Source organism: Uranotaenia lowii, chromosome 1, assembly GCF_029784155.1.
Source record: "Uranotaenia lowii strain MFRU-FL chromosome 1, ASM2978415v1, whole genome shotgun sequence".
NCBI lineage: Eukaryota > Metazoa > Arthropoda > Insecta > Diptera > Culicidae > Uranotaenia > Uranotaenia lowii.
Window position 1 is genome coordinate 210,341,642 of NC_073691.1, and position 20,567 is coordinate 210,362,208.

A 20,567-nucleotide genomic window follows, 5' to 3' on the forward strand; every position below is an offset into this window, starting at 1 on the left:
TTGCATCAGCGTTGATGCTGATGCTTTGCTACCGCTTCTGAATAACTTTAAAGCTGAGCATTTCTGAAAGAAATTGTAAAAGTAAACGTGTTTTACATTCGTTTGTTGATTATTTAAAAATACTTTTAAAAAGATTCCAAGAATAATCAGCTCACACAAATCATTCTAACCTTAAATATTACCATTCTTGTGCCTCTAGCAGAGAAATTCATATTTTCAATAGCACCTTTCATCCCTGAGCCCATTTCCTCGATCCGAACACTTCTTCGCTCGAAATGACGAAAACAGAATGACAGTCGCAGACTATGGAGGGCACACACCTTACTCAAAGAGGATATGAAATACTGCCTCTTCTGCTGTTGTCTGTTGTCTCGAGCTGAGGCAAAAAAAAAAACAGAAAAAAAGAAATACAACATCAACAGCAAGAATGACAACAAACAGACTGTAAACGACAAAGCAAATCAGACAAGGACCCAAAAACGTCCCGAACCCCCACCCAAACCAGTAGCCACCTGGTGGCTGCTGTCAGATTCAGAAGGCTGCCTACCTGCTTACATATGGATGGAAGCAAATCCTCCGATCCGACGCAGCTTAGGGAAAATTATAGGTACCTCGCTTTAAGACTTTAAATGTATGCAGCTTTTGAAAAATGAATTTTAAGCTTGATTACTCACAAGCCATTGGAACCGTTTAGGGATTATTTTCGTTTAAGGTTGACGAGGGCGATGTCCAGGGAGTATTTCAAGATAGCCGAGAATACTCTCTGGAGCCACTAGCTATGATGGTCTCTGAGGAGTTCTGGTTTAATTTTTGTCAGTTTTGTCATTTGAAGCTAAAGGTGGCTCCAGAGAGTGAGAATCAAGTGTGTAAATTAACGAAAGTTTGTCATTTTTTTTAATTAATTTCTATGTTTCTTTATTCTACTGTTGTTTGAGTAGGTTGTTTGAGTAGATATTCATTAAATGTATGGATTAATGATTGAAGATTCAATATTCAACCAAAGGTTTTTAAACCGGATACCTCATTAAATTGTAGAAAATTTACATATTAAACATTAAGCATGGGTTATGTACCAGCTCAACAAGGATGGATCGCTTTTGCCATACATGACGAGATGGGTCTGTATCCTTGCTGCGAACTTGTTGATATAATGGTTATTGTAAAGCCTTACACTCTTCTCCATACACGGTTGTCAGACGGAAGAAAGGACGAGTAGTAAGTTAAGCCAACCCCACTTTCGAAAACCTTTTTCCCTGGCCTTTTTTGGGATTGACTTTGTGCGCTGGAAGCTGTACGAAGCTTAGACGGCATTGAATATAAATATTAATTATGGCTCTTTGAACTTTTGCTGGGCGTTTCCCGTCTGCTGTGGCAAAAGGTTCGACGTGATTATGTCTCTCCGAATCATATTTCCATTATGCTGAATAATAATCCACAATCAAAAAGGATTTCACCATTTTTAATGTAGTCTCTCTTGAGTGGCCTAAGAATAAGGGGCGTTTCTATAGAGAAAATTAAAATAACAAGAGAAACTAAGTTCAGTTCCTCCACTAGTGGGAAATAAAAGTTAAAGTTTTTCACATAAGCGCTTAAATTCAATGATTTCCGCTTTTATTCTAGCTCAAATTGTTCCCGCCAACCAATTGGGCCTTGTGGAATTCAATTTTCCGGATTGATCATTTTGTGCACGGCAAACTTTTCCCATAAGAAGACGAACTCGAGTGGATAATTTTACCAAATTGCAGCAGCGACTGAATTCAATATTCCGAAGCCAGTTTCCGGAGCATTTTTTAAGGTTTCCCTACGCCCTATTGTTTCATTTTTATAGAACGTAGCGTTTCTTTGTCTTTCTTTCTTTCATTCTTTCATTCTTCCACTATCTCGCTCTTTTTCAATAATACATAATGCTCAGCCACCAGAGGATATTTGTCCTGGCAGCAAAAGTTATAATACTTTTTTCTTTCTTTCTTTTCCGTTTTCTTTCCCCTGCGAAGAATCACCACCATCATTGGCAGGGAAAATATAAAACTTACTCCTGGCTCACGTAGATAACACAGTGAATGGCAGAAACTCCACCACAACCAATAGGGAGCGGAATGGAACAAAAAAAAAAAAACAAAAAGAGGAAACTTTTCCCATGCGGTATAGTTTCTTTTTTTTCTGCCGTGTTGAACACGGCAGGAAAAATCTAACACAACTTTCATTGAAAATAATGGTGGGAAAAAAGTACCTCAGATAGAGAGCGAAAGCAAACACAAAAGCGCGCTTTCACGCGCGCACGAATTTCTGATTCGCTGCCTGGCTGCCTGCCCGAAGAATGAGAACAGAAAGTTTGTCCTCCGGCTGACCCTTCCGGTGGTTAGCTACTTTTTTCTGTTGTTTCTTCTTTTCCCTGTCCGCTTGGAACCGCTGACACTTACAAACGACTGGGACTAACTTTTTAATTTCATATCACAAATTAGAGCGTTTTGTGATTTGAATTTGTTTTTTTTTTTCGAAGGGATAATGGAATAAATTCCTTAATTTATCTCGTGCTTTTTCACAAAGAATTCTGAAGATAGAGATTACCTTTGCTAGAGGTCTCCGGGTATAAAATTGTGCTTTTGGAGGGTTTTCGTTTTAAAGATGGAAAATTAATATGAAACAATTGCAAAAACCTCTGTATTTTTAATCAATCAACATTCTCTGGAGCCACCATCCACCATCCCAGATCCTTAAGCCCTTAATCTTAAAACGTTTGAAAGTTTATTGCTGAGCTCTACCGTTCAACGAAATGTTACAAAAAGTCTGATCAAAACTTTTTGAACGAATTTTTACAAGAATTGTTTTTTTTCTACTCTCTGGAGCCACTTTAAGATGAAAGAGCAAGTAAACTACAAAAAGATGCTCTATTGTTAACCATTTTTTTACAACAAGTATAAAAACTCAAGAAAAATGACAAAAATGACAAATGTTACAAATAGTTTGATCAATACTTTTTTAACGAATTTTTACAAAAGATTTGTTTTTTTCCACTCTCTGGAGCCACTTTTAGTTGACAAAGCAAGTCCAACTTAAAAAAAAAGATACTTTATTGTTAACCATTTTTCTACAACAAGTATTTTAACCTTAAAAACTAACAAAAATAACAAAAATGACAAAAATAACAAAAATGACAAAAATTACAAAAATGACAAAAATGACAAAAATGACAAAAATGATAAAAATGACAAAAATTACAAAAATGACAAAAATGACAAAAATGACAAAAATGACAAAAATGACAAAAATGACAAAAATGACAAAAATGACAAAAATGACAAAAATGACAAAAATGACAAAAATGACAAAAATGACAAAAATGACAAAAATGACAAAAATGACAAAAATGACAAAAATGACAAAAATGACAAAAATGACAAAAATGACAAAAATGACAAAAATGACAAAAATGACAAAAATGACAAAAATGACAAAAATGACAAAAATGACAAAAATGACAAAAATGACAAAAATGACAAAAATGACAAAAATGACAAAAATGACAAAAATGACAAAAATGACAAAAATGACAAAAATGACAGAAATGACAAAAATGACAAAAATGACAAAAATGACAAAAATGACAAAAATGACAAAAATGACAAAAATGACAAAAATGACAAAAATGACAAAAATGACAAAAATGACAAAAATGACAAAAATGACAAAAATGACAAAAATGACAAAAATGACAAAAACGACAAAAATGACAAAAATGACAAAAATGACAAAAATGACAAAAATGACAAAAATGACAAAAATGACAAAAATGACAAAAATGACAAAAATGACAAAAATGAAAAAAATGAAAAAAATGACAAAATTTACAAAATTTACAAAATTTACAAAATTTACAAAATTTACAAAATTTACAAAATTTACAAAATTTACAAAATTTACAAAATTTACAAAATTTACAAAATTTACAAAATTTACAAAATTTACAAAATTTACAAAATTTACAAAATTTACAAAATTTACAAAATTTACAAAATTAACAAAATTTACAAAATTTACAAAATTAACAAAATTTACAAAATTTACAAAATTTACAAAATTTACAAAATTTACAAAATTTACAAAATTAACAAAATTTACAAAATTTACAAAATTTACAAAATTTACAAAATTTACAAAATTTACAAAATTTACAAAATTTACAAAATTTACAAAATTTACAAAATTTACAAAATTTACAAAATTTACAAAATTTACAAAATTTACAAAATTTACAAAATTTACAAAATTTACAAAATTTACAAAATTTACAAAATTTACAAAATTTACAAAATTTACAAAATTTACAAAATTTACAAAATTTACAAAATTTACAAAATTTACAAAACTTACAAAATTTACAAAATGTACAAAATTTACAAAATTTCCAAAATTACAAATTTACAAAATTTACAAAATTTGCAAAATTTACAAAATTTACAAAATTTACTAAATTTACAAAATTTACAAAATTTACAAAATTTACAAAATTTACAAAATTTACAAAATTTACAAAATTTACAAAATTTACAAAATTTACAAAATTTACAAAATTTACAAAATTTACAAAATTTACAAAATTTACAAAATTTACAAAATTTACAAAATTTACAAAATTTACAAAATTTACAAAATTTACAAAATTTACAAAATTTACAAAATTTACAAAATTTACAAAATTTACAAAATTTACAAAATTTACAAAATTTACAAAATTTACAAAATTTACAAAATTTACAAAATTTACAAAATTTACAAAATTTACAAAATTTACAAAATTTACAAAATTTACAAAATTTACAAAATTTACAAAATTTACAAAATTTACAAAATTTACAAAATTTACAAAATTTACAAAATTTACAAAATTTACAAAATTTACAAAATTTACAAAATTTACAAAATTTACAAAATTTACAAAATTTACAAAATTTACAAAATTTACAAAATTTACAAAATTTACAAAATTTACAAAATTTACAAAATTTACAAAATTAACAAAATTAACAAAATTTACAAAATTTACAAAATTTACAAAATTTACAAAATTTACAAAATTTAAAAAATTTACAAAATTTACAAAATTTACAAAATTTACAAAATTTACAAAATTTACGAAATTTACAAAATTTACAAAATTTACAAAATTTACAAAATTTACAAAATTTACAAAATTTACAAAATTTACAAAATTTACAAAATTTACAAAATTTACAAAATTTACAAAATTTACAAAATTTACAAAATTTACAAAATTTACAAAATTTACAAAATTTACAAAATTTACAAAATTTACAAAATTTACAAAATTTACAAAATTTACAAAATTTACAAAATTTACAAAATTTACAAAATTTACAAAATTTACAAAATTTACAAAATTTACAAAATTTCCAAAATTTCCAAAATTTTCAAAATTTACAAAATTTACAAAATTTACAAAATTTACAAAATTTACAAAATTTACAAAATTTACAAAATTTACAAAATTTACAAAATTTACAAAATTTACAAAATTTACAAAATTTACAAAATTTACAAAATTTACAAAATTTACAAAATTTACAAAATTTACAAAATTTACAAAATTTACAAAATTTACAAAATTTACAAAATTTACAAAATTTACAAAATTTACAAAATTTACAAAATTTACAAAATTTACAAAATTTACAAAATTTACAAAATTTACAAAATTTACAAAATTTACAAAATTTACAAAATTTACAAAATTTACAAAATTTACAAAATTTACAAAATTTACAAAATTTACAAAATTTACAAAATTTACAAAATTTACAAAATTTACAAAATTTACAAAATTTACAAAATTTACAAAATTTACAAAATTTACAAAATTTTCAAAATTTACAAAATTTACAAAATTTACAAAATTTACAAAATTTACAAAATTTACAAAATTTACAAAATTTACAAAATTTACAAAATTTACAAAATTTACAAAATTTACAAAATTTACAAAATTTACAAAATTTACAAAATTTACAAAATTTACAAAATTTACAAAATTTACAAAATTTACAAAATTTACAAAATTTACAAATTTTACAAAATTTACAAAATTTACAAAATTTACCAAATTTACAAAATTTACAAAATTTACAAAATTTACAAAATTTACAAAATTTACAAAATTTACAAAATTTACAAAATTTACAAAATTTACAAAATTTACAAAATTTACAAAATTTACAAAATTTACAAAATTTACAAAATTTACAAAATTTACAAAATTTACAAAATTTACAAAATTTACAAAATTTACAAAATTTACAAAATTTACAAAATTTACAAAATTTACAAAATTTACAAAATTTACAAAATTTACAAAATTTACAAAATTTACAAAGTTTACAAAATTTACAAAATTTACAAAATTTACAAAATTTACAAAATTTACAAAATTTACAAAATTTACTAAATTTACAAAATTTACAAAATTTACAAAATTTTAAAAATTTACAAAATTTACAAAATTTACTAAATTTACAAAATTTACAAAATTTACAAATTTTTCAAAATATACAAAATTTACAAAATTTACAAAATTTACAAAATTTACAAAATTTACAAAATTTACAAAATTTACAAAATTTACAAAATTTACAAAATTTACAAAATTTACAAAATTTACAAAATTTACAAAATTTACAAAATTTACAAAATTTACAAAATTTACAAAATTTACAAAATTTACAAAATTTACAAAATTTACAAAATTTACAAAATTTACAAAATTTACAAAATTTACAAAATTTACAAAATTTACAAAATTTACAAAATTTACAAAATTTACAAAATTTACAAAATTTACAAAATTTACAAAATTTACAAAATTTACAAAATTTACAAAATTTACAAAATTTACAAAATTTACAAAATTTACAAAATTTACAAAATTTACAAAATTTACAAAATTTACAAAATTTACAAAATTTACAAAATTTACAAAATTTACAAAATTTACAAAATTTACAAAATTTACAAAATTTACAAAATTTACAAAATTTACAAAATTTACAAAATTTACAAAATTTACAAAATTTACAAAATTTACAAAATTTACAAAATTTACAAAATTTACAAAATTTACAAAATTTACAAAATTTACAAAATTTACAAAATTTACAAAATTTACAAAATTTACAAAATTTACAAAATTTACAAAATTTACAAAATTTACAAAATTTACAAAATTTACAAAATTTACAAAATTAACAAAATTTACAAAATTTACAAAATTTACAAAATTTACAAAATTTACAAAATTTACAAAATTTACAAAATTTACAAAATTTACAAAATTTACAAAATTTACAAAATTTACAAAATTTACAAAATTTACAAAATTTACAAAATTTACAAAATTTACAAAATTTACAAAATTTACAAAATTTACAAAATTTACAAAATTTACAAAATTTACAAAATTTACTAAATTTACAAAATTTACAAAATTCACAAAATTTACAAAATTTACAAAATTTACAAAATTTACAAAATTTACAAAATTTACAAAATTTACAAAATTTACAAAATTTACAAAATTTACAAAATTTACAAAATTTACAAAATTTACAAAATTTACAAAATTTTTAAAATTTTAAAAATTTTACAAAATTTACAAAATTTACAAAATTTTTAAAATTTTACAAATTTTACAAAATTTACAAAATTTACAAAATTTACAAAATTTACAAAATTTACAAAATTTACAAAATTTTAAAAATTAACCAAATTATAAAATTTACGAAATTTACAAAATTTACAAAAGTTACAAAATTTACAAAATTTACAAAATTTACAAAATTTACAAAATTTACAAAATTTACAAAATTTACAAAATTTACAAAATTTACAAAATTTACAAAATTTACAAAATTTACAAAATTTACAAAATTTACAAAATTTACAAAATTTACAAAATTTACAAAATTTACAAAATTTACAAAATTTACAAAATTTACAAAATTTACAAAATTTACAAAATTTACAAAATTTACAAAATTTACAAAATTTACAAAATTTACAAAATTTACAAAATTTACAAAATTTACAAAATTTACAAAATTTACAAAATTTACAAAATTTACAAAATTTACAAAATTTACAAAATTTACAAAATTTACAAAATTTACAAAATTTACAAAATTTACAAAATTTACAAAATTTACAAAATTTACAAAATTTACAAAATTTACAAAATTTACAAAATTTACAAAATTTACAAAATTTACAAAATTTACAAAATTTACAAAATTTACAAAATTTACAAAATTTTCAAAATTTACAAAATTTACAAAATTTACAAAATTTACAAAATTTACAAAATTTACAAAATTTACAAAATTTACAAAATTTACAAAATTTACAAAATTTACAAAATTTACAAAATTTACAAAATTTACAAAATTTACAAAATTTACAAAATTTTCAAAATTTTCAAAATTTACAAAATTTACAAAATTTACAAAATTTACAAAATTTACAAAATTTACAAAATTTACAAAATTTACAAAATTTACAAAATTTACAAAATTTACAAAATTTACAAAATTTACAAAATTTACAAAATTTACAAAATTTACAAAATTTACAAAATTTACAAAATTTACAAAATTTACAAAATTTACAAAATTTACAAAATTTACAAAATTTACAAAATTTACAAAATTTACAAAATTTACAAAATTTACAAAATTTACAAAATTTACAAAATTTACAAAATTTACAAAATTTACAAAATTTACAAAATTTACAAAATTTACAAAATTTACAAAATTTACAAAATTTACAAAATTTACAAAATTTACAAAATTTACAAAATTTACAAAATTTACAAAATTTACAAAATTTACAAAATTTACAAAATTTACAAAATTTACAAAATTTACAAAATTTACAAAATTTACAAAATTTACAAAATTTACAAAATTTACAAAATTTACAAAATTTACAAAATTTACAAAATTTACAAAATTTACAAAATTTACAAAATTTACAAAATTTACAAAATTTACAAAATTTACAAAATTTACAAAATTTACAAAATTTACAAAATTTACAAAATTTACAAAATTTACAAAATTTACAAAATTTACAAAATTTACAAAATTTACAAAATTTACAAAATTTACAAAATTTACAAAATTTACAAAATTTACAAAATTTACAAAATTTACAAAATTTACAAAATTTACAAAATTTACAAAATTTACAAAATTTACAAAATTTACAAAATTTACAAAATTTACAAAATTTACAAAATTTACAAAATTTACAAAATTTACAAAATTTATAAAATTTATTTACAAATGGGATCGACTTGTTGCTTATAAAATCTTCCTATTCTTTACAACTATTTTTTTAGGAACCTGGTCGATCGTCCCCGGCTGGCAAGATTCTCGTCAAGGAAGCACCGGAGATGCTGGCGATTGCACACTGGACCGGGCAGATCCCGCGGCGGCCTCCCCTACCGGACGGCGTCAGCGTTTCGCAGCTGATAGCGCTCGGCTCGCGGCGGAAACGTTCCAAAGTGTACTGGATGATTGCCAAGAGTGAGGATGAAGTCAAGTAAGTTTTTTTCTCGGTCTTTTTTTGTTGTTGAGCTGTCACCGAGTGGTCACTTTTCCCATGAACGCACAATTATCGCCCCGGCCGGACTCAGTGAGTTTTGTTAATTGATCAGTTAATCGGAAAACTTTCACGACTATAAAGGAAGATGGCTCCGTTTCACGGAAACCATTTTCGTTGTTAATTTCAAAAATGTCGGTTCAAATTCGGCGACTACCCGTGTTCATCTCAAAGGAAATTGCTAAATTTTCAAAGTCTCGTCACTGTTTTGTCGTTGTGATGGCTTTCAATCGAATAATCGGATTTTCCGAACTGTTTGTGGAAGATAAAATGTTTCCGGTGAAGATTTCCCTGCTGACATATGCCGTGTTCTACGAGCTGAGTGCCATTATAGCTCTGAGTTTTTTCGACCCTCGCCCAGTTATTTCAGTTGATCAACATTTTGCGATGCATTTCGTGATGCACACTGGACTCATGTGTGTCACAGTTTGGACATCTTTGGCGCTTTATCGAACGGATCTGGATCGGATTCTTCGATTTCTCAGAAAGCTGCAGCTAAGCTCCCACGGAGACCGCCGAACTAAATATATGAAAGATATAAATCTACGATCATTGATATACCTTCTACAGAACTTTGCCCAAATTTTCATCTGGATCAATGCCGTCGATTACGGATGTCCATTGAATGCATTCCAGAATAAAGTAATCGATCGCCTCAACGTGATATGCTATCCAATTGCTATGACGCTACTCTCATTGATGTTTGTCTACACCATCATTTTAACCTGTACGATTTTGCCAGCTTTTACCGTGGAATTTCACATTCTGGGACAAGATTTCCAAGGAATCTTCAATAACCTAGGATCACTACAAGCATCTTCAAGAAAAAGCTTCAAAACCTGGTCCCAATTGGAAAAATCCCTCAAGGGGCTCATCATTCGCCACAACGAACTTCTGGAGGCAGCATCGATCTTCCAGCAGCGTCTTAAACCATTCTTCACGCTGAACCTTTTGGTGGACGTGTTCCTGATCACCTTTAGCTGCTTCCAGTTCGGAATCACCCATCGGAGTTCAACTCCCCGCCATTGGTTCAGTGCATTTGCCGCCGTTTCGGCCACCTTCAACTTACTACTGTTTGGATATCTATGCGATCAACTAGAAAGTCAAGTTGCCAACATCGGTTTCCAGCTGTTCGATTCCGAATGGACCGAGCGGTTGGAGTTTGGTCCATCGATTCACCGGAAGCGCTACCTGAGCCTACGCAAAACCATGCTGATTGTAATGGAACGAACCCAGCGGAAGATTGGGTTTACCTGTGGAAATTTCTACGACATGTCGCTGGCCACCTGCTGGGGAGTGCTGCAGTTTTGCTACTCGGCGTTCACGCTTTTGCTGAGCATCGTGGAATAAATTTTTATATAGTGAAAAATATTCACCTTCTGAAGTCAGTGGTTTTTGAGATTGTTAAACAGTGGCAATTAACATAGCATATCATAGCATTGGGTGACTACTAATAATCAAGAACAACATGAGGTGCCAAAACGAATACCTGGATTCAATACTCATTTCAAGTGATGTTATTGAAGATCAGTGTGGTACTACGATGTACACTGCGACAAGTCAATGTAATCATTGTGGTGATAATCTTAAACAGCTAAAAAAACTTTTTAGGTGCAGAGAACTTATTCGACCCAGGATTCTGTGTTCAGATAGGAAGGGGAAAGGTTATCTTTAAAGGAAATCCTACTTGGCAGATAGAATTGATGAAGAATTAAAATACAGTTGCTAAATCATATAAGTTTATGAAAGAGAGAAAAGAACGAAAGAGATCACCAATCTGTAGACAGCTTGCGTTGCAATGCTAATTAATCAGAAAGAAAGGCTTGCTGATTTTATGAATGCTGTAATATTGTATTCTACAGTTCAGATACAGAACGCATGGCGAAAAAAAATCATCGGTAAATAGCAGTAGGCCGAGTAAGAAGGAACACTCGCGAAGACCGCGTGGGTAATTCGTCTAAAGACAACTCTCTTTCTATTATTAATACTTAACTTTTTTCTCGCGGTATTCATACAGAATATTTTAACTTAACATTTTTGAGCAGGATTTTTTCACCACAATGGATTTGTGCTTTCCATCGTGTCACAGGCTCATCTATTGAAACAAGCAAAACTTCAGCAATGAAACTTCCGGTCATTTTGCTCTCACAATAAAACGTACATCGAGAATTTGTTTAAAAAAGACACACATACGGCATAAAAAGCACTTTTCCATTCCTTCAATACTCTTATTTAATTTTTGGCATTTCGGTAAAAGAAATTGAATAGTTGGTGAAAATGTGAGCAGGGCTTTTGTTTTTGTGAACAGCTTTTGAACTACTTGCGTGATTCTTTGCCGCGCGCCGTTTCAATGTTGATAGGAAGCGATGAAGAAACCCATCGCATCCCCCCCCCCGGTCGGACACAATCTCATGTGTTCGACCCGTCCGTGTTTCAATGTGGGTAGGAATGCGATGGGTTTCTTCATCACTTCCTATCAACATTGAAACGGCGCGCGGCAAAGAATCACGCAAGTAGTTCAAAAGCTGTTCACAAAAACAAAAGCCCTGCTCACATTTTCACCAACTATTCAATTTCTTCTACCCAAAGCGCTCTAGCTTTGATCTTTCCACCTATAATACTTCATGTTCTTTCTAAATATTCTACCTTGAATTTTCACAACTCGCCGAAATGCCAAAAATTAAATAAGAATATATCCCAGCGGCGATTAAAATAAGATAACATTCCTTCAATACTAAATTCTGATGATAGCACAAAAAACGCTCTGCTTTCCGCAGCTAGCGGTTAGAACATCTATTTGAAATAATTGCACTTATGTTCCTCTGAATTTCTCGAAAAATTTGCGAACATTTGTCCTCTGTATCTCAAATGTTAAGTTGAGGTATTTTCAATAGTTTCACTTTTATTTTTTTAAATTTAAATATTTGTCAGATTTTTCTTGAAATTTACCAAATTTTTTATGTGAAAAAAAAACAGACGAAAAAAACGCGACGTGTTGGAAGAAACATGTCCGTGCTCGAGCACGGCTTGCTGCGATCTCCGATATTGTAAAACAGTGGAAATTGATTACAGAATTAGAATAGTTGTTTAATGTAACAAAACCAATATACCACGATCCAAAATTACCACTTAGATATTTTGTATTAATATTTAGAATACCACTCACCTTTTGAACGAAATTATTCGCTAAGTTTAGCGGTTATTTCCGCCACAGTTTCTTCTGCACTCCGAGTAACCTTTATGTTAGTATGAAACTTCTGCTTTACAATGGTTCAATAAATAATTTATTGAAATAAAAGGCTCAATAATTTTTCTAAAGGGTACAATTGATGGAAGTTGGATAGCTGGATGTCTTTTTTGACTGAATCCACCTCGTTGCTCGATACAACTGTGGGTTCTCTCCGATGTAATGGCATCATGCACAAAACTTGAAGAAACTGCAAATGTACGGAATTATTCGTTTATTTCCTGATATCGAGTCTGGATTTCGATATCTGAGTCTAATTCTGAATTCTCATGCTGGTCAGTGATCCTTATTCTGAAGGAATACCCAGTTTCATGGTTCCAATTTTAATCTTGGATGTTGACCTTGATCCTGGATCTCAGGTCCCTATCCTGATCCTGATACTTGATTCTGATTGCAGAGGATGACAGGACAAGAAAAAAATAAAATCCTTTAAAATAAAAGGAGAAAATTTAGACGGCGCTACGTCTCCCACCGCACTGTTTCTGCCTACAGATTCAGTGCGGCTCAAAGCGAATACTTGCGGTGAAATTGCGATATGCATGTTGTGCCCCAGAAAATTAAAGTATGAGGTCTATCATTGAAGCATGATCAGCAGAAAGGAGACTAGAGATATGAAAATAACTAAGACAGTGACGAAACAATTCTCCCTGTCTGGGCAAGATGGACGCTCTTCCCTGAATTCACTGGGCATACTACAGTGCAGCAGCATCTTCTCTGTAAATCCAATTTTTTCTGTTGGACTCATTTCCAATTGAAAAAAAAAGAACTAAAGTTTTAAAGTCGTTAGAAAAAAATTACTTGGATACTGCTTCTGATTCTTGTTCCTGGATCATGATCTTATTTCCAAATTGATCCTAATTCTAATCCTGATCTAGATCCCAGATCCTAGCTTTGGATCCTGGATCTTGAATCCTGATACCGCATTATGATGCCATTCAGAACATAATCATGGACCCAGATTGATGCTGATGATTCCGGATCCTGGTTTTTCTAACGTGAACTTGAATTCAGATTGTTGAATCCTGGTTTCGAATTCTGATGCTAATCGCAAATATTGTTGCGAGATTCTTATCTTGATCCTTATTATGGATACTTGCACCTCGTTCTCGGGCTTATCCTGAATTCTGGGTCCTGATCCTGGTTCTTAAATCCTGATCCCTGATCATGATTCTTATACCAAGTCCTGATTTAAGGAGGGTCCTGATTTTCAACACTGGACCTTGACTCCGAGTTCTGATGCTAATCATCGTATTTCCAAAAAACCTTTCTCGATTATTTTTATAAAACTTGCTCGAAAATTTTCGTTTTGGAGGTAAAAATAAAAAAAATGTTACATCACAATTTGTCATTTTGTTTGATTTTCAATGATATTCCGGCAACCGAGCCGGACCTGACTGTTTAAATTCTGTATTAAATATCCGGGCAAACCTGGACTAAACCGGGAAATCTGGCAACATTATTCCAGACTGTGATCTTAATCCTGGACCACGATCCAGTTTCTTAATACCGGAGCTCGATTTCGAAACATTGTCCCTGATGCGTATCATGGATCCTCGCCCTAATACTTATCTTTATTATTATCTTCATCTGGACCATAATCAGGATCATATTTATGGTAACCACAGCTAGATTGATAGGCCTTTCGACCCGAGTCGGTACGGGAAGTCTCGGTCGCACATTCAACGCACACTTAATTATTGCTCATGCTTAACTCATCAACAATAATTGCAGCACAACCAAGGGGTCCGTTACCACTGGCTTGGGACAAGTTTGATTCATCTTACTCCCTTCCAACCGATCGAAACAAATAAAGAATTCCGAAAAGGTTCCCAAGTATCCTTCTGGAGATTCAAAATTTGCCGAGATACTCCGGCTGACTTGATTCCACAATCTATTGCATATCAGTTTTCAGATCGCTCCATGCCCTGTCAAATCCTTACCCACCAATCCCCTTGATAGAGTTGAGCTATTTTGAAATATGAATAAAATAGTTACATATTTTTAACATCTTACCTCGTATCATTTGAAAAGGATACTAGAATTTCTGTGATGAAAAGATACTTATCTTCATAGTATAAATTTAAAAAAACGAAAAAAAAACTATTTTCCCACACCAGCATGACATGGCCATCACTATTTTCCCACACCAGCATGACATGACCATCACTGTTTTCAAAACAACCACTGATATTATTTGCTGAGCAGCGTTTTTTTACAAGCATTACATTTTAAACAACACCATCCTTTTAGCATCTAATCAAATTTTTACCCGTGAAAACAGGGACAGCTCTTGGCAATAATTCTTACGCCAGGTTGGCTCACTTTTTTCACAGCCGTATTTCCGGAACTCCTCCTTTCGGCTTTATAACTCAACCACACTGGGTGAAATTTTTTTTTCACGATTTCACATTACTGCAGTTCCCATGCATTTGAAACAACTTTCATTTTCGGAACCGTTCTTAATTATCGAAACATGCAAATTGAGAGAAATTTTCCGGGACCTTGATTACTGAGGACACAGCTTAACATCTTTTCTCAATAGTATTGACAAGCACAACTATAACTACCTTTTCCCGTTTATTCGAAAAATTGTGTTTCGTTCAATAACTACCTTTTCACTTGAAAAACATGATTTTTCAGAAATTTGTAAACAGCGCAGAAAAACACGTGCGTTCGAAAGGAATCCACGCCTACTCTTATTTTATGTAAAATTTAGTTCATAAAATTTATTTTTTTGCACAAAATTACACAAATGTGTTTTCAAACTTGGTCCACCCTACCGGAAAACAATCGGGTTTGAATTTTAGGTGCAATTTTTTCAAAATGTTTCAACTTTAAACCAAGTTTAAAACTTATAAACTTACATGTAATTTTAGCCAAATGCATACGAAGAAGAATTTGCTTATCAAAAGATGGCCGTTGTCCGTTGCGTAGAAGAAAGCCTTCACGTATTCTAAGCCAATGGTCATGAGATCGAATCCAGGTCATGGCATACATAGAACACACTTTGTGGGTTGGTGGTTTTATGTAGCATTTGTAAGATGCTAGCCATCATATAATCGAAAGATGTATGCTTAGAGTAAAGTGAAATGAATTTCTCCGAGGAAACATCAAGTTTCATTACGTTTAAAAGAGAGATATGCAATAATCTGCATTGCAATATGTCAAAAATTGGCTGACATCTGGCCGAAAAAAAAAATTTTTTTGAAAGGGCGATCTCAAAATTTAGGCTGGAAGAGTACAAGCTAGGGAGTTAAAAAAGGTGGCCCAAAGTGTGGGGAAAAATAACCGAACTTTGTGCATACTGAAATGCTCACTGTTCTCTAGGGTAGTCCAAAAACGAAATAAAAAAAAAGACATTTGATCTTAATATTTTCAACCTAAAATCCAGACAATATCCGGGCAAATTAGGTCAAAAACAAAACCCAGTTGGTTTCCCACAAAAATCAAGAAGAAAAAATCTGAACTTTTTTTTTCACGAAAAACACATCAGCAAATTTTGAAGTGTATTTGAGGTTGTTGAAAATTCGTTTCGAATTCTCTTGATAAAATTTTGTTTTTGGACGCAAAAATCATAAATAACAATATCTTAATTTGAGTTTTTTATTTGATTTCGCGAATAGATCTTTTCCAAATTTTATATCAAAGTCCGGGTACGGAGAAGTAGGCGTTGACTGGATGGCAACGCACGTGTTTTCATCCGGCTCCGTAAAAATTTTCTCTTATTTGATAGTTTTTTATGAATTTTTTTTGATTTATTGCCCGAAAGTTTGAACGTTCGTTTGAGTGACGGATTGTTACTGAAATACTGATCACTGGAAGTGTTTTGAACGGGCTTGTGGGATAATAGCTAGTGTAACAAGTGCTGTGAATCGTTTTTCTTCTATGCAATTGAAGTTTGGCTCGTGACTATCTGATTTAATTTATGAATACCATTGGAAATTTGTGAGTATGGTGCGAGTGTTTCGGGTTACGGAAACCAGATCAATGGACAAGGATAGTGAATAAATGACTGAAGAAAGGTTGATATTCGTATGCTGCTTCCCAAACATGGGAGAAAGTACTAGTCCTTCAAAATTTCATGAGTCATGAGTTTGCATGAGTTTGATGCCACTTTTCTACTGAAGTTGATATTTGATAAAGTAGCTTGAATAGCTGTAGTTGTTGAATATGATAGATTCAAATGATATTTCTACCACAAAATTTGGGATCAACAGTTTGATGAATCAATTGTCTTATATAGATGAAATAGAGATGATATAAAATTTGGTTTGAAAACTTGTTATGAACATCGCTTTTTTAGTACTCGAACACCGATACTAGTGATTGCTGTAGTTTCAAAACAAGAGAAAACATGAGGATTGCAAAGCTTACTATGGTTTATTGATTGTGGATTTGTTCGACACAGATTGAAGTGGGGAATGTGTGATTTTAACGAAATTTCAGATACCGTTGCTCGTAAAGTTTACTTTTTTAAAAGGTAGATATGGTTAGTACGAAAGTATGTCTTAAATTTTTTTTAATATTTACCATGAAATCTTTGTTAAAGTTCCAAAGATTGCATGGATGTATTTTTTGTTTTTCTTTCCAAGAGCGAGCAATGGCGCTGAAGCCATGGTCGATTGTGATCATTTTTTTGTAAAATAACCCCATTCCCAACCTCAAAAAGAAGAGTAATCGGAGATCGGTGTCCAGGAGCACACTTATTTCTAGCATATGTGCTCCCAACGTAAAACTTATTTAATGACGGGTACGTAAGGTACTATTGACCATGTTTCTTCCTCCCTTTGTTTCAGTTATTTTAGCGTCCAATACTGCAAAGTGGGCCCAGCCAAGTGAAGAGTGAAGTAAATGTAGAGGAGAGTGGGGTATCGTGGGCCACTTTTAATATCTCAGATGTGTGTTGAGATAAAAATCTCAAACCAACTGTCATCGTCGTCGCTTTGCGTGAGCATATATTCCTATACGTAGTTGACTGAAATACGCATCATATGCTTCTTTTATTTATCAAGCTAAAAAAAGTTATAAAAATTAACTTGCATAATTAGAAAAAAACACCTGCTTATTTCATCGATGGGGAACCTAAAGTGCATAACAAAAATATGCTCATACGCTTATGATCCTAGTTTTGTCAAGATCTTTCACGTGGAAAAGGAATTTTTGATGAAACATCAATAAGTCACACAAACGCTGCCAATTTGCAAATCATAGCTTGTGGGGAATCGCGGGCCACACATCTCGAATCACCTATATTTTTATGTTTTTAAACACATTCAGAACTTAAAATACGTTTTACCTATCTGTAAAGTTTTCTTATGCCAAATGAAAAGTTATGAAAAATATTTTGTCCATCCTATAGAAGAAATTTTGCCAAAACGTTCGCGAGCCAGGTTTTGGAATCATACACAGCTCTCTTTTTTATTCCATCATCTAAAATTGCTTAAAATAGCGAAATGAATTAGGAAATCACAGTTTTGGGTCAACTCATAAACTTTGCATCTTATTTGGTCAATTTGGATTTGGTGGCCCACGATTCCCCACCGTTTTTCAAAATCCAAAAAATATTGCTTTTTTTCAAACAGTCAGAATTTGGGGAAAATAACTTATTAAAAATTTAAAAAAATAACTTATGATACCTTGGAAATGTAGAATTATTTATTTACATAGTATTCCGTCTCACGACATAACTTGACGAACATAATTCCTAAAATTCACTCGGTCCATGGCAACCGTTCTCCAATTCCTCGGGCACCCCACGTTCGCCAGATCACGCTCCACTTGGTCTAACCCCCTCGCTCGTTGCGCCCCCGCTCGTCTTGTTCCTACCGGATTCGTAGCGAACACCTGTTTTGCAGGACAGTCGTCCGGCATTCTCGCAACATGTCCCGCCCAGCGTATCCGGCCAGCTTTCACCACCTTCTGGATACTGGGTCCGCCGTAGAGTCGCGCGAGCTCGTGGTTCATCCTTCGCCTCCACACTCCGTTCTCCTGTTCGCCGCCAAAGATGTTTCTTAACACTCGTCGCTCGAATACTCCGAATGTACGCAGGTCCTCCTCGAGAGATGACATAAAATTAGGTTTGAAAACTTGTTATGAACATCGCTCTTTTAGTACTGGAACACCGATACTAGTGATTGCTGTAGTTTCAAAACAAGCAAAAACATGAGGATTGCAAAGCCTACTATGGTTTATTGATTGTGAATTTGTTCAACACAGATTGGAGTGGGGAATGTGGGATTTTAACGAAACTTCAGATTCCGTTGTTCGTTTACCTTTTTTAAAGGTATATATGGTTGGTACAAAAGTATGTCTAATAAATTTTTCAGTATTTAGCATGAAATCTTTGGAAAGGGTAAAGTTCCAAAGATTGCATGGAAATCTTTTTTGTTTTTTCACATCCATGGTCTATGATCAAGGATGGGTAGCAAAGAAAATCACAATTTATACATTCTAAAATTGTTATTTTTTTTAGTAAAATAACTTCATTCCCAATCTCATAAAGAAGATTAATCAGGAATCGACTTCTGACATATGTGCTCCCAACGTAAAACTTATTCAATGATAGGAACGTATGGTGCTATTGACCATGTTTCTACCTCCCTTTGTTCCAGTTGTCTTAGCGTCCAGTACTGCACAGTGGGCCCGGCCAAGTAAAGATTAGTAGTAAATGTACTTTTATTACTCACCGGAATGGAGACATGTGGCTGTGTATGTGTCATAAGCATAAGCACAAGCAACTATCCGGGCAAAACCGGGAAATCTGGCAAACTTACGTTATTATGGTAAATAATCATAATCGTATTATATAGACAATACTCCCGTTTTGAATTTTAGCTTTGAAAGTTAAACACAAACATGTAACCTTGCATGTGCACCACAACTATTCACAGTAACTTTCAATGCACAAAGGGCATTAGAACGCGCATTTACCATTTTACAAAGTACGAACTGATGTCTGTAACAAATTCCAATTGAATTTTTCGCTCGGCTGCAACTCGGTAGTATGAAGTGGAGGTTTGTACCTTCAATCCGGGCGAGCCACATCGTGATATGTTCCTGCTCGTTTAGCAGATGATTTTACTAGGTGTGTTGAGGGAGTAAATGTTCGGTTCACCGCTGCCTTTCCGGGCGCCAAGCGGCGAGAACTTTAAATTTACTGACACCTGCACTGCTGGGGAAAAATGAGCGCGAAAAATCAGACGTTTGTTGTCGGTAGAACGTGCCTTGAATAGGAATGATGATGTTGAAATTTCTTCATTGATATTCTTGACGCGGGAAAAATATCCCGCCGAGCATTGGTCATTCCACTGAGAATTACATAAAATGAATTTTTTATGGATCATTGTCATTTTTCATAGAAAGATTTCAAATTATAAGAAATTTATAAAGTATAAGTTGATGGGACTTTTACGACGAAGAGAGATAATTTCTAAAACATTAAATTTAAAAGATAAAATTGAATTCTAAGTTAACGATTTCTTTACGTTAACATGAAAAAATACGTTCTTCAATATCATATAAAAACTCAAAGGCTGATTAGGCTTTGAAGAAAATGTCATGAAATATTTAAGCTAGCGATGTGTGTAGAGAAAAAAAAATAGAATAAACAGTCAGAAAAAAACCTTTTAACTAGCTATCGATTGATGTT

The 20,567-nt window shown here is 30.2% G+C and overlaps 1 protein-coding gene across 1 annotated transcript in view; it reads left to right on the forward strand.

Annotated features, from left to right (window-relative positions):
- The first annotated feature begins 1,060 nt into the window (after positions 1-1,060).
- Positions 1,061-20,567, forward strand: part of LOC129738348 (uncharacterized) — a 77,627-nt gene continuing 58,120 nt past the window's right edge. The window contains exons 1-2 of the mRNA XM_055729532.1: positions 1,061-1,159; positions 9,410-9,612. Coding sequence (XP_055585507.1) covers positions 1,061-1,159; positions 9,410-9,612 — 302 coding nt within the window. The remainder of the gene's footprint in view (positions 1,160-9,409; positions 9,613-20,567) is intronic.